At 35.1% G+C, this 13,729-nt stretch overlaps 2 protein-coding genes across 3 annotated transcripts; one reads left to right on the forward strand and one right to left on the reverse strand.

The window, feature by feature from the left end:
* Window positions 1-3,498: 3,498 nt before the first annotated feature.
* LOC123897199 (VAN3-binding protein-like) lies at window positions 3,499-8,621 on the forward strand. Of its 2 annotated transcripts, none has more exons than XM_045947739.1 (7): window positions 3,499-4,042; window positions 4,840-4,950; window positions 6,113-6,557; window positions 6,655-6,894; window positions 7,543-7,592; window positions 7,838-7,895; window positions 8,239-8,621. In XM_045947739.1, the coding sequence occupies exons 1-7, from the start codon at window positions 3,719-3,721 to the stop codon at window positions 8,454-8,456; spliced, it is 1,446 nt and encodes a 481-aa protein (XP_045803695.1). In that variant the 5' UTR covers window positions 3,499-3,718; the 3' UTR covers window positions 8,457-8,621. The 2 variants fall into 2 exon arrangements, with proteins under 2 accessions (XP_045803695.1, XP_045803701.1); XM_045947745.1 differs by having other exon boundaries at window positions 3,655-4,042; window positions 4,843-4,950.
* A 2,071-nt stretch (window positions 8,622-10,692) lies between these two features.
* LOC123892251 (protein MAINTENANCE OF MERISTEMS-like) lies at window positions 10,693-12,115 on the reverse strand. The gene is made up of 4 exons (XM_045942059.1): window positions 11,724-12,115; window positions 11,481-11,607; window positions 11,051-11,389; window positions 10,693-10,878 (listed from the first exon to the last, which is right to left on the reverse strand). The coding sequence occupies exons 1-4, from the start codon at window positions 12,113-12,115 to the stop codon at window positions 10,693-10,695; spliced, it is 1,044 nt and encodes a 347-aa protein (XP_045798015.1).
* Between the last annotated feature and the right edge of the window lie 1,614 nt (window positions 12,116-13,729).

Consider the following 13,729-nt stretch of genomic DNA (forward strand, 5'->3'; position numbering starts at 1 on the left):
AATGCACGCATTTCGAGATAGAATTTCTATTTTTAAATGCTTAACCAGTGCCCGGGAGCACTGTTTAGCATTTTCCTTATTATTATTATTATTAAAAATGCCACTTTGACATGTGTCATCAAATCATTGGCAGCTAATTAAAAATAACAGGCCCACACTATGTCACCTCATCTTTCCATTAGCAAAATAAATGGCAGGAACTAATTTTAATAACGGAAAAAAATATAGGACTTTTTTCACCATAAAAAAAAGTAAAGATTATTCTTAATTATAAAGTAAAATGTAGGAACTAAAAATATATTTAACTCATTCCAAAAATATTTTAAAAATCAAACAAGGTATAACTTAATAACTTGTGTTGTACTCTTTGGTTCTGTATATTTTAAGGGATCAAATGCAGCCAAAAGAGAATAATGTTTTACAGTTTACACAAGAAGTGTGAAGCAAACATTGTCTGAGTCTCAACCGAATCGTGCCGTACGACATATGCTCATCGGGGGGACCCATACATATCCGTTCTTCACATTCAGCATGCCTTTCTCATGTCATGTGGCTCAAACAAACCTCCACTCTTTCTTTTCTTCTCTTCCTTTTCAAATAGATGACCCATAATCAAAAAAATTAAAACTAATCCAAATAAAAAGGGTTTTGATCCTCCTCATTAGTCCTTACTAGTATTTGGTAAAAATTAGTAAAAGCAACTCACTTGAGTTGATGCATTGATATTGACTTGGGACCTGAGAGTGTGCTCCTCTTGAGATCTGAGGTTTGATTCTCTCTGGTGCCAATTTGTGTGAGTTAATTTAGTTTCTTTAAAAAAAAAAATTAGTAAAAAGCTGATGAAGTTGGTGATAACAAATGAGATCTGGAATTATTGCAGTAGAAAAATCGCGTAGTCACACGCTGACAGCCGTAATTGATTTCAGCCATTAATTTTACATCAGACGGTTTATATTACATATATATTGAAATAATTCTGACCATTGATTATAATCAAACTGTTGCTAACGTAGTTACGATGTTTCCTAGCAAATGAAGTTATAGAGAATAGTAAATAATGGTTAAAATAGTTAATAAATACAAAATGAAATATAAAGATATTTGTAATTAATTTTTTCAAGTTACGAAAATAAAGGAAAATTGAGAGAAAATATTATAAACTATAAGTTAAAAGCTAAAATGTTACTTGAAGTAGCTTATTAAAAACAATTATAAGCTCATGGAAAAAAAATTATTACTAAATATTAACAATGTGAGAAGAGGAGAAAGAAGATTAAGTCATTTCTTCAAAGAATCGGGAAATATTTAAAATAGAATCATATTGATCAAATATATGAAATGATTATTACAAGCAATGATCTATTTATAGAGAGCTACTACTACTACTACTAGTAGAGAAATACTTAACTTACTAACTACCTAACAAATGCTAGCTAACTAACTATAACAAGCCTATTTTTATTACATGAGCTTATAAAATATCTGCAATAACCTAAAAAAGTGGTTTTATTCAAACATAGTCTTAGAGTCGAGATTGCTGATTTTTCTTCGGTGCTTGATCAAATCAAATTCATCTCTTGATTTTGGTTTAGTGGTAGAGTAGAACGCAAAACATGTTACTTGTTTTTCAATTGGTGTAATAACCTTTTATGTTGTTTACAAAACATTTGACTTTAAGCTTTAGAGCTTCTATTTTGTATTGTAATTAAGGATTGATTACTCTTTATACTCCTTATTAATACAATTTTACTTATTAAAAAAAACATAGTCTTAGAGTCGATCTTAATTAAAACTTTTTCATCTTTTTATGGCTAGAGCTGAGTTCATATTTAAAGTATACATGACTCAATAAAAGTAGGTATAATGCGTAGAACTAAAATATTTTTGCATCTTATATACATATGTGTTTTTCATAATTGAGTTAATAAATTTTATCATGTGTTTAATCTTAGCATTTAGTGATCTAATAGAAACTAATTTATGTATAATATATAATTGACAAAATTACACTGCAGGTCATTTATTTTTTTTTTGTATCACTTTAGTACTTTATCTTTTCTTTGTAATATTTTAGTCCTTTATCTCTCAAAATGCATACAATTTGGTCTTTTTCGTAATTTTCATACACAAACATGCTGCTGTGGCTATCCATCTAGATAATCCTAGATGAATAGTCACATCATCATTTTTGTGCATGAAAATTACGAAAAGGACCAAATTGTATGCATCTTGAGAGCTAAAGGACTAAAATATTACAAATAAAAAATAAAGGACCAAAGTGTTATAAAAAAATAAGATAAGGACCTGCAGTGTAATTTTACCTATATAACTTATCTCATTTTTGCACTATGAAATTGGCATAAAAAAAATAGGTTGGGGTAAGGAACAATCATAATCCAACCTAATACGTTCCTTGAAGATCCCTAGAAAATAGCTTGTTTTTTTAAAATCACATATAAACAAAGTATAGCTTGCTTTTTTAAAATCACAGACAAAAGTGAAAGTACATCTTCTTGCTTTAACTCAAAGGAGAATTTGGGGAAAAATCACAATAAAATGTGAAAAAGAAGCATATATTACAACTGGTTTCAAAAGTTGGCATTAAAATGAATCGAAGCAAGTGTATGAGAGCAATTTAAATTGTTTAAACATCTAATAATAAAAACAAGAAGGTATTTGTAAATAACTAAATTTAAAATTATGTTCTCTCTCTGGAACAATCTCCAAAAACAATATTTTTTTAAACTCAGTATCTGGCTTAAGGATTGACTAATCCGAGAAAATTAATCGCACCGTCCACTTGTAGGTGTCCTATTTAAAGTCAGAATATTTTTTGTTCTGTATGAACTAGTTAACCGAAATTGACATCAGAAAGAATCAAACCCGAGACCTTAAGCTAGAGGAGCGCACTCCAAGTTGTCAAGTTAACGCCACCAGCACACCCCAAAAACAACTTGAAATTCTACCTTTTGTTTCATACCGATCTGCATTTCAATGCATATTTCGTATAAAGTTAGATTGAAGGCGTGAATTTCGTATAAAGTTAGACTGAAAGCGTGAATTTTGTATAAAGTTAGATTGAAAGCGCGAATTTAATGTGCTTAAATGCTTTAAACACAAAAGCGAACAAATTAGGATTCGTCAGCAAGAACCATGCTGCTGTCAAAGTCAATAGATTTTAACGTTTAGATAAAAGATCAAATGATTCGATTAAATTTCAAGATTTTATATAAAAATCCAAATATGAATTGTCTAGGTTCATCTTATGGTCAAGTTCTTACCACAACCTTTTTTTTTTTTTTAATATATTAACCCTCGAATTCTCAATGAAATAATACCACGATAATTCGGAGTTCGATCGCGAGATAAATAAATAGTCAAAAAATTATTCCCACAAATCGAACTTAAATTCTTTTAAATAATTCATTTTAAGAGAAATTCATTAACCAATCGAGCTAATTGTATTTAACACAATCCTCATTTTGAAGGCCCAAAATTGAAAAAGAAAAAACAAACAACTTAAAGGTATTGTTCTTCTTACAAAGGTTACTTGCAAGTTGCAAGTAACAAAACAATAGCCGTAGATCAACATAGAAAAGAGATCAACGGTGTCAATCAATCCGTTTTTCATTCATCTCTCACTCTTTCTTTTCCCTATTAAAACCACATTGAAACCAAAACACTCTTTCATCTTCTTCTTCCAAACATCAAACCCAAAATGGAAAAACAAACCAAACCCGAAACACAACAATGGAGACCCGACCCATTTCACTCCAACAACAACAACACAACCATCATACTCAAACCACCTGAAACATCATCTCTTGGCCCAATGGAATTCTTGTCTCGTTCATGGAGTGCTTCTGCCATGGAAGTTTCCAAAGCTCTGTCTCCAGCTCAACTTCCTCCTTCAAATGCTGCTATACTTGAAGATTTAGCTGGTGAAATTGATGAGTCTAATGTTACTTTTTCTGGCAACCCTTTTTCTTTTGCTTCTTCTCAAACTTCTCAAATGGTTTTGGATCGTATCATGTCACACTCGGTATGTATATACTTAGTAATTTAGTACTATCAAATTTCTTGTTTTTTTCATTGTTTCTGTAACATTTTTTATTCATCTTGTTTTGTTTGTTTTCGTTTGATTCTTATTAATTAATTGTGACTCAGCTTTTTTGTGTTTCTTAAAGATTCCATTTTTGCATATATATTTTGTTTTTTTTTTCCAAAGAATTTAGCGGCGAAACTCACTCACGCTAATGTTATGAGTCATCTTGTTTGCAACATTAACATATAGTCTTAAAAAATAATTATTTTTTAAATTTATTGAATAACTGATATATTTACTCATAAATTATTTTTTCTAATCTAACCCGTCTTTGAGAAAACAAAATCATTCATGCCAATTTTCTATCCCAAAATTCCATCATTTTTTTCTCATATTTTTACCAAGATTTTAAATTGTTGTCGCCGTCCACGACAAGTATTGATATTGAAGAGAATAGCAAATGTTGTCTTGTAGTCGTAGTTTCGAAGTTAGAAGTGACGATTACAATACTTTATTTGGCCTATTTTTAGTATCACAATAGATGTATCAGAATCACGGTGATTCACCGTGATTTTGCATAAACTACACTTGACTCTGTAACTTTTAGAAAATTATGTTGAGTCATTGTGATTCTGACATATCTACTGTGATACCAAACATACACTCAATGTCTTATTGTATCTCAAACATGATTGATTATCTTGGAGAAAAAACCATGAGAGAAAAAAAAAAAACTTAATTTTTTGAATAGTGACAAAAATTTCTAAAGAAATTGTTGTTTTGAAATTGTTCAGCAGGAGGTATCTCCAAGAACATCAGGAAGACTATCACATAGCAGTGGACCTCTTAATGGCTCTCTAACAGATAGCCCACCAGTTTCACCTTCAGAAATGGATGATTTCAAGGTATACTACTAATCTTTTTTATTATCTCTCTTAATTTCATAGGTGGCTTTAATTATTTGACATAAAAAACCTTAATAACAGACAAAAACATGTTGGTTTATTGGTTTATTGTTTTTCACAAAACTTTATGTTTTGGTTCAAAACACAAACACTGATCTCACTGTCCTTGCTGTAAACTTAGAAACCACACTATGCAGTTTCAGCTTTCTCTGTTACCAACAAACAGAAATTTGATGTCACCGGGAGACAGTAATAATCAGACTTTTCTCTTTCCAATCTTCAATGCAAACATCCAAACAAAACTTTGAATTTAAAAACTTGTTTTTATTTTTTCTACTTTTGTTTTTGTTACAAAGTTTTTGTTTTTAGTACTACTAGTACTTCCCATTTTATTAAAATATTTACTAAATTAAAACTTCATTAAAGACTATAATCAACAACTTTGAAATGAACAATATGCTTTAATTAATGTCTAATCAACTGTGACCGAAATAGTTTGACCTGTGATCGAAATAATTTTTTATTAGACTTTAGTTACTTTTTTATCAGACTTCAAATTATTAAAGGTCAGTTCTCGTATGATTTAGAGGATTAAGACAAAAAAATTATCTAATGAATAATGCTCATTAAGCCCTTAAAAATACTAAATTTCATTTTAGACCCTCATTTTTGTGTATTAATAGTTTCTACCCCTTTACAAAAGCAAAACTCTATTTGTTTGTTTCCACTTACAATATTAGCCACAACTTCTTTATAATTGGTTAACAACACCAACCAAAACTACCTTCTCTTTTTATAGAAAACCAAAGTTACACTTAGATTCCTTATTTAGCAATCAAGGAAACTAAAATAAATAAATACTTGAAATTTTTCCTTCTTGGATTGCAATTGCATTTATTGCTAATGGACCCCCTTTTATGGATGAACATAGTTTTTTAGCAGTACCAATCCAAAGGTTGTTGACTTGTTGCTTGCAAGTTGCAACAAACAACTAGTACATCAGTTACTTTAAGAAATACCAACAAAAACCACAATTTATGTCACAAAAAATGCATATTTTTTTAAAAACTTTAATCTAAGAAGAATAAAGAAAAAGAACAAGAAAGAAAATATATATGAAGCAAATTTATGAATGGCTTATTACATTGATTCTTCTATGCAGTATAACCGTTCCAGCAACAATCACATCAACAACAGCATCATTGCCGGCTTGAATAACCAATATAGAGTTTCTGCCACTGGTGGAGGTGGCGGCGGTGGTGGAAAGACGGTTGGGAGGTGGCTGAAGGAGAGGAAGGAAAAGAAGAAGGAGGAAACGAGGGCACACAATGCTCAGCTACATGCCGCTGTTTCGGTTGCTGGTGTTGCTGCTGCTGTTGCCGCCATTGCAGCCGCAACTGCTGCCTCGTCAGGTGCTCGCAAAGATGAGCAGATGGCCAAGACCGACATGGCGGTTGCGTCTGCTGCAACGCTGGTGGCGGCTCAGTGTGTCGAGGCTGCAGAGGCTATGGGGGCTGAACGCGATCACCTCGCCTCGGTGGTTAGCTCTGCTGTCAATGTGAGGTCTGCTGGCGATATCACGACACTGACAGCAGCTGCTGCGACAGGTATGCGGCATTACCAATTTCTTTCTTTAATTTTTGACTTGCAAAATTTTTATATTATAGTTGATTAATTAATGGCGTTTGTGGTTTAAAATTGTAGCTTTGCGTGGGGCTGCTACATTGAAAGCAAGGGCCCTTAAAGAAGTTTGGAATATTGCAGCTGTAATTCCTGTGGAGAAGAATTTGGTAGGTAATGGTAATGGTGGTGGGGGTGGTGGCAGTAATGGCAGCTCTAATAGTAGCTTCAGTGGTGAACTTGCAACTGAAGATAACTTCTTAGGCATTTGCAGTAGAGAATTGCTTGCTAGAGGCTGTGAGCTTCTCAAACGCACTCGCACAGGTATATTTCCTTATATTCAACTTTCTTACATTGTTTAATTCTATGCAGCGTTGTCAAATATCGGCCATGGCGGTGCTGTAACAGATATCGGTGGCATGCATTTGGCTTTCTGCCATGGCCAATTTTGTGACGGATGGTGGCGCCATATGTCGGCCAGTATGACAGCTTTATGGCTCTCCGACATAGTCTGCCATCCGCCATCAACAACACTGATTTTATGTAACATCGACACTTAAGATTTAAATGCGTTTGGTTTTAGACATGTATGAGTGTATCACACCAATAAATATCACTTTAAGTTTTACTTAAATTATTACCGACGCCTATGTCAGTGTCCTTGTTATGTGCAATATCTGTGCACATCTTAGTGTTTCCTAGCTGTTTATGGGATTCGATTGTGTGCCACGCAACCAATCACATTGGTGGCCTTAGGATTAAGATTGAGCAATCCATATCTCAAACTCAGTATTTTAGATTTTATAAAACAACAAAATTTTGATCCCTGATGCAACAAACTGCGTGATTTCACGGAATTCTGACTGCGCACGCCATCCAAATCTCTATTTATGCTTCTCAATTTATATTTTTATGTTTCTTCTTATGTTGATTATAGTTGGAAAGTGATTTGATAATTGCTTTGCTTTGCAGGTGAACTCCATTGGAAAATTGTGTCAGTTTATATAAACAGAATGAACCAGGTATATGATTTATCTTTTTCATTTCAATATGCAATATGCAATAATGTAACTTTGGATCTTGACTATGACCAATTATTTGGCCATCAATTATAAGAGTAATAATGATGAGTATGAATCTTTAGTGGAATAAAAGTGACTAAAGTGATGGCTCTTAGTACGATGAGATGATGTTAAAGGATAAACTGAGTTGAGTTTCCTAGAAATCTTCAAATTGTAGTAACTCTTTAGATCCTCTTTTTGTTCAGGTTATGCTCAAGATGAAGAGTAGACATGTTGCTGGGACCATCACAAAAAAGAAAAAGAGTGAGTTTTCATTAACTTTTGTCTTTGTTCCCTTCTTATGATGCTTTAAACTGATTTGGAGGTGGGTCTTGCTGCATTTTGGGATTTGTGAAAGCTATTCCCTTTATTCTTTAAAGTTTGAAAAGAAATCAAAATGATTCTTCTTTAATCAAATCCACCTTCACACTCATCCTTTGATCAGGGTTCGATTCGATCCATCAGGATTTGATCTTTGGCTAGTCAATATGAAAAGTACTATCTAATAGAAGATGAAGACTATTTAAATGAATCTCGGTTATCTTATGCAATTGTGTGCGGTAGTGGTTAAGTTTATCCTGACTCATGTTTTTTGAAATTTTCGTAGATGTTGTGATTGGAGTTATCAAAGATATGTCGGCTTGGCCAGGCCGTCATTTGCTAGAAGGCGGCGAGAACCGTCGTTACTTTGGTTTGAAAACGATAACTCGCGGCGTTGTTGAGTTTGAGTGCAGAAACCAAAGAGAGTATGATGTTTGGACTCAAGGTGTTTCAAGGCTTCTATCTATTGCTGCTGAAAGGAACAACAAAAATAGAACATGTTAATTAACTATGAACATGCTATAGGATCTCTATGTTTTGTTTTTTTTTTTTTTGAAAACTCGGTATCCGGCTTAAAGAGCGACTATTCCGAGGAAAACAATTTCAAATATTTTATGTTAACTATGAACATGGTATAGATCTTTTGATGTATGGTGGTGTTTTGATCCATTTGTAGAAAAGGGTAAATTAAAGTCTTAGTTATTATGCTAGACTAGACTAGACTAGATAGGGTAGGGGTGAGGGTGGGTCTCTTTAATCTTGTGGGACATAAATTAGTATTTTTATTAGTATATATTAATTTTAATGTATTATTTTTGAATTGGAAAGTAAAGTAATGTGAACTAAAGTGAAAAACGTGAAGCTTAGTTGTTGTTTTTTCTTTCGTAGATATGTAGAGAAAAAGAGTATCTTGGACTTGGCGGTCAAAAGAAAAAAGGAAAGAGTCACATTTTAGTGTTAGTGTAGTGTGTGTGATGTTAAGGATAAAGACTTGCTGATTTTTTTGTGCTTTTTTGCTTATCAATGTTGGTGTAGGCTTTTTATTTTTATTGGATTTGGATCCCAAGAAATTCTTTTAATTTAAGGTTTGAATTTTACTTACGAGCGCCCCCCGATAATCCCAAAATACCCCCTTGCTGCTTACGAAGCGAGTGTACAAATTTGCAAAAGTAAAACACCATCGATCGCTTGGTACGTTGCGAACGATGTGATAATGTAGCGTTCGCTTGCCAAGTAGCGAACATGTCGGTAGTAAAAAACACATCTCATATTTTATTGGACAAGATCAAGCTTTTCTCTTTTAGGTGGTTGAAGACGACGAACATCACGTTAGCTTTAAACTACCATAGCTGGTGGTCTAGTCCATTGTTGTGTTTGGGCCTTGTATGATTTTATTTTTGTATCTCTCTGACTCTCTTGTAATTATTTAGTCTACCTCGGTACGTCTTGTACAGGGGAGGCTGTTTATGTTAATATATATCATTTTGGCTTCTTCAAAAAAAAAAAAACACAGCCCCCCAAGCAGTCAAAATTGATTGTCACGTGACTAATTATGATTGGCTATGAGGAAGGTGTGAACAACAGCTCAACCAATTAAAATGCAGCAAAATTTCTATAAAAGAGATGCATTTGTGTGAAAAAAATTTACACCAAAACTCTCTTCTTCCTCCTTCACTCATTCATTCTCTTAAATATTTTTTTTTTTAATTTTTTTTATAGTTTTTATTGTTGTCACAATAGTTGTGAATGTTTTAGGAATGTTATAAGTAATCGAAATCGGTGTTACGTTGTATGTTGTTGAGGTTTTCCCATCCGTCAACTTTTTGGTTTTATTAATTTTGTATGTAATAATTTATTTAGGAGTTATATGAGTAACCGAACCCAGTCTTACCTCGCTTAAAGTTGGGTCTATGCAAAACTTTTTGGATCAAACTACCAAAGTTTTGGAATGGGCCCGTTGGTTGAGGCTGTTTATTGTAATTTAACTTGTTTTGAGAAAGTTATAAGTAACTGAAACGGGTACTATCAACCTTCATATTTGAGCTACGCAGTTGGGACTTTAGCAGACACAAATGGGACTCTCCCATGTATATTGAAAGAGAAATAGGCCCGTATTTATAAGCATCTTTTCGGCTCGGGTGCGAATTCGCCGAAGGTTTCAGCTGAGGAGGAGAGGACGAAGAGGAGATTGAGATTGTTTAGTTTATTCAATTGGAAATGAAAATGATGGCTGTAATATTTGAAATGATGTAATTTTTTTGTCTAATTATTAAATAAAACAAAATTCTTTATCTCTGAAATTTATTATTTTCGTACATAACGGTCACTACCTTGAAAGCGAACACGCAAATAGTTCGCCGTCTGTACCGCGAACACCCCCTAATTCGCTATTTTAACGGCGAACACCATCACTATTCACCATCGGTAGGGCGAAACCCCCTAGTTCGCCACCTTGGGAGCGAACATCCAAACGTTTGCCAACTACAGAGCGAGTGTACTTTTTTTTTTGAAGAAGCTAAATTAGCCCACTCAAATTGGCACCAGAGAGAATCGAACCTCAGACCTCAAGAGGAACGAGTGTACTTAATGTACATCAGAGGCAAATTGCAGGTTGTGTTTGCTTGCATAATCCATCTAGGCAAATACTTATTTACATAACATTAAAATAATTAATATCCAAACAATTTCAAAGCTTCAAATAGAAAAAAAATAAAACAACCAGAGTTAAAAATAACCTTTCCTAATGTTGACTACTAGAACCGGGTCCACCCTGATTTGGTACAAATGTCAAAGTGTATGCAGACTGGAGTTCGGCGTAAACACGAGAGCTGTTTGGAACTTCATCGCTATGCATAACACCGTCGAGTATGTCTCGGATGCTAGCCAATCTACCAAGCATAGCAACATCAGACTCAACAGGCATAGGCTGCATCAAACTCGCAGTGATACAGACGATGTAATTAAGGATGTGATATCCTGAAATACCACAATATGTATCCTGGGGTGGTGTCTGACGGAATAGTAGTGCGTCTACCAAGCATATTAGAAGTCAAAACACGATCCATGTAATTGAGCCAATGCTCATCAATACGATCTACCGTGTCCAATATATTCGCAGCAGAATCTGGATGACGGGGAATGGTCTGCACGTAGCCAAACTGCTGTAACACCAGCTCTGGTAGATACCTTACTTTGATCGGCCCACACCTGATCCAACCGGAGTACAAAGCTATATCCTCAAAGGGGCAAACATCTCGGTGGTCCTTGTAAGGAGTCCATGTGATGTCATATGGAAGCAACCGATCCATCATTTTCTCCATTGACATATGGATTGACTGCCCCTTTGTCGGATCATATTTGGTAGCTTGGGGGTATTGTTGTTCGTATTGCGTATCCAAAGACCCTCCGGTGTCCACAAAGTAGTCGTAGATCCAAACCTGTAAAAAAAACATCAATACAATAGCATACAAAGGTTCAAAAAAAATATTAATCGACTTAAACAAATAAAGTTAAGGTATATAAATGTACCTGTAACAACGTCATGTATCCTGCCACATATTTGCAGGACGGAACAATGCCGTTTGTCAACTCCTGGTAAAGGAACGTTAGGGCAGCAGTGCCCCATGCCATGCATATGTGTGAACCTAATCCAAATCTATGAAATACTTCAAGTATGTCATTGTCAGGTCCACGTTGCTCTTTGCCTTGTTAGAGAAGATAACGGTTCAAACCAACAACAACAGGTACGCCCTCGTAATATATCCCTTATACCTCTCAAAAGTGTCCTTGTCACCGTCCACCTCAACTTTGTTGACTACTGTCGTGTGTTTTTCTAGGAGTTCCTTCAAATATACGAACCTTGCATGTGCACCCTTGGTTGTTTTAACCTCGTGCTCAGCTTCCTCCCGAGTTGATCCCATATGCTTAATCATTAGGTCAACACCCTCAGTTTTGGTCGGGATACCTTTATGATCTAGCACACGTCCCTTAATGGGTGGATTCAGAAGGCATTGCACGTCATCTAGCGTGACTGTCATCTCCCCGCTCAGCATATGGAAGCTACTGGTCTTCCCGTGCCATCGCTCCACAAAAGTAGACAACAGCGCGGGATCAAGAAACGAGTATCCACTTAGTTCCAGCCCATGCATTCCTATGGTGTCCATGGTTGTGTGCCACCATTTGAAGTCATTAACAAAATAAACAATCGAATTAATCTTTCCCCCGTTGTTGACCGGCATAATCATCTCACGGTCCTATTAATAAATCAACAACTATTTAATAAATGTGAAATTGCAATTCATAAATATAACATAGCAAAATTTAATTTTTACTTACTTTGTCGTCAGAAATGCATCTCACAATATGCGGCGCTCCATAATCATACAATACTGACGTATCCAACGGAAACTCCTTAGGCACAGGCTGTCCCTCGTAAGGATTTACCTAGGGGTGGCAAAACGGGCCGGGCCCGCCGGGCCGACCCGTTTGACCCACCATTTTTTGCGGGTCGGGCTGAGGTTTTCGGCTCGCTACCTTAAGGTGGCCCGCCCCCGCCTAAAAAACGGGGCGGGTGGGGCGGGGCGGGTTAGCCCGCGGCTTTTTAATTTTTTATATTTTTTTACTTTTACTGAATTTTTTTTAGCATTGGTTCAATAATTCTTAACAAGTATAGAAGTCGTTTATTGTCAGAAAATGTGGAGGCTTTGATTTGCACTCGCAATTGGCTTCACGGTTTTAATAGTTCAGGTATATAATCATATTTAATCATGCTTTTTAATTGATTTATGTCATTTACATTGTTTGGCTACATAAAATATATGGTTGCGACTTTTTTTGCATTTTATTTTATGTAGCTGTAGTGGGTGACGATGAGGAGAGGGATTGTGGAAGGCTCCAGCTTATGCCTATCACTAGGACATCAACCGAAGCTTCATATGTTTATGACATAGATGATGATGAAGATGATTGATGAAGTGTTTGTGATGGAGAGCTTTTGAGATTGATTAATTGCTGCTAGTTTTTTGATGTTTTGTGTCCCTGAATTTCCTTAACTATGTTGTGGTCTTTGGCTTTTTGGTATTGACATAGTTATAGTTTTTTGAGCCATGTTTTGGTGGAACTGGATGCATCACAGGTTGTTTGCTTGTTTCAAATGGGAATTATCACTTGCTAGTATTTATCCTTTTATCTTATATTGTAATAAATTACTTATTAACTTAGTTGATGTTTCTGTTAGTTTAATTAAGGGTAATTGTAAGTGTTAGTTTAATTAAGGGTAATTGTAAGAAATTACTTATTAACTTAATTAATGTTTCTGTTAGTTTAATTATTCTTATTCTCTGCTGCAATCTTCTCTCAACTCTTAATTATCCCTATTTTCTGTTAGTTTAAAAATAGGAGGTAAGAATTTTAAGGAAGTGTGAAGTTATAACTCATCCTGCTTAACTTCACAATCTTCTCTCAATGCAATCTGCTAGTATTTTTTTAACATCAACTAGGAGGTAAGAATTGTGAAGTTATAATTCAAATAGTTAAAAAAAAAGTATTTGGCGGGCCGGCCCGCCAATAAACGGGCGGGCTTGAGTTGTTGAACTCGGACACCTAAGTTGCCCCGCCCCGCCCCGCTTTTGGGCGGGCTTAAACGGAGCGGGCCTAAACGGGGCGGGCATGCCCACTTTGCCACCCCTAGATTTACCCAAGCCGGGCGTCGAACCTTCATCACCTTCATGCACCATCTCCTCCTCCTCCTCCATCTCACACACTACATCATCGCCCTG

Source organism: Trifolium pratense, linkage group LG1 (genome assembly GCF_020283565.1).
Source record: "Trifolium pratense cultivar HEN17-A07 linkage group LG1, ARS_RC_1.1, whole genome shotgun sequence".
In the NCBI taxonomy this organism is placed as follows: Eukaryota; Viridiplantae; Streptophyta; class Magnoliopsida; order Fabales; family Fabaceae; genus Trifolium; species Trifolium pratense.

Coding starts and splice junctions, on each gene's coding strand:
- LOC123897199 (XM_045947739.1), top strand. CDS start 3,719: ATGGAAAAACAAACCAAACCCGAAACACAACAATGGAGACCCGACCCA. Junction 6,558..6,654: donor GACAGCAGCTGCTGCGACAG/GTATGCGGCATT, acceptor TTAAAATTGTAG/CTTTGCGTGGGGCTGCTACA. Junction 7,593..7,837: donor ATATAAACAGAATGAACCAG/GTATATGATTTA, acceptor CTTTTTGTTCAG/GTTATGCTCAAGATGAAGAG.
- LOC123892251 (XM_045942059.1), bottom strand. CDS start 12,115: ATGGACACCATAGGAATGCATGGGCTGGAACTAAGTGGATACTCGTTT. Junction 11,390..11,480: donor GATACATGACGTTGTTACAG/GTACATTTATAT, acceptor TTTTTTTTACAG/GTTTGGATCTACGACTACTT. Junction 10,879..11,050: donor CTGCGAATATATTGGACACG/GTAGATCGTATT, acceptor AGTTTGATGCAG/CCTATGCCTGTTGAGTCTGA.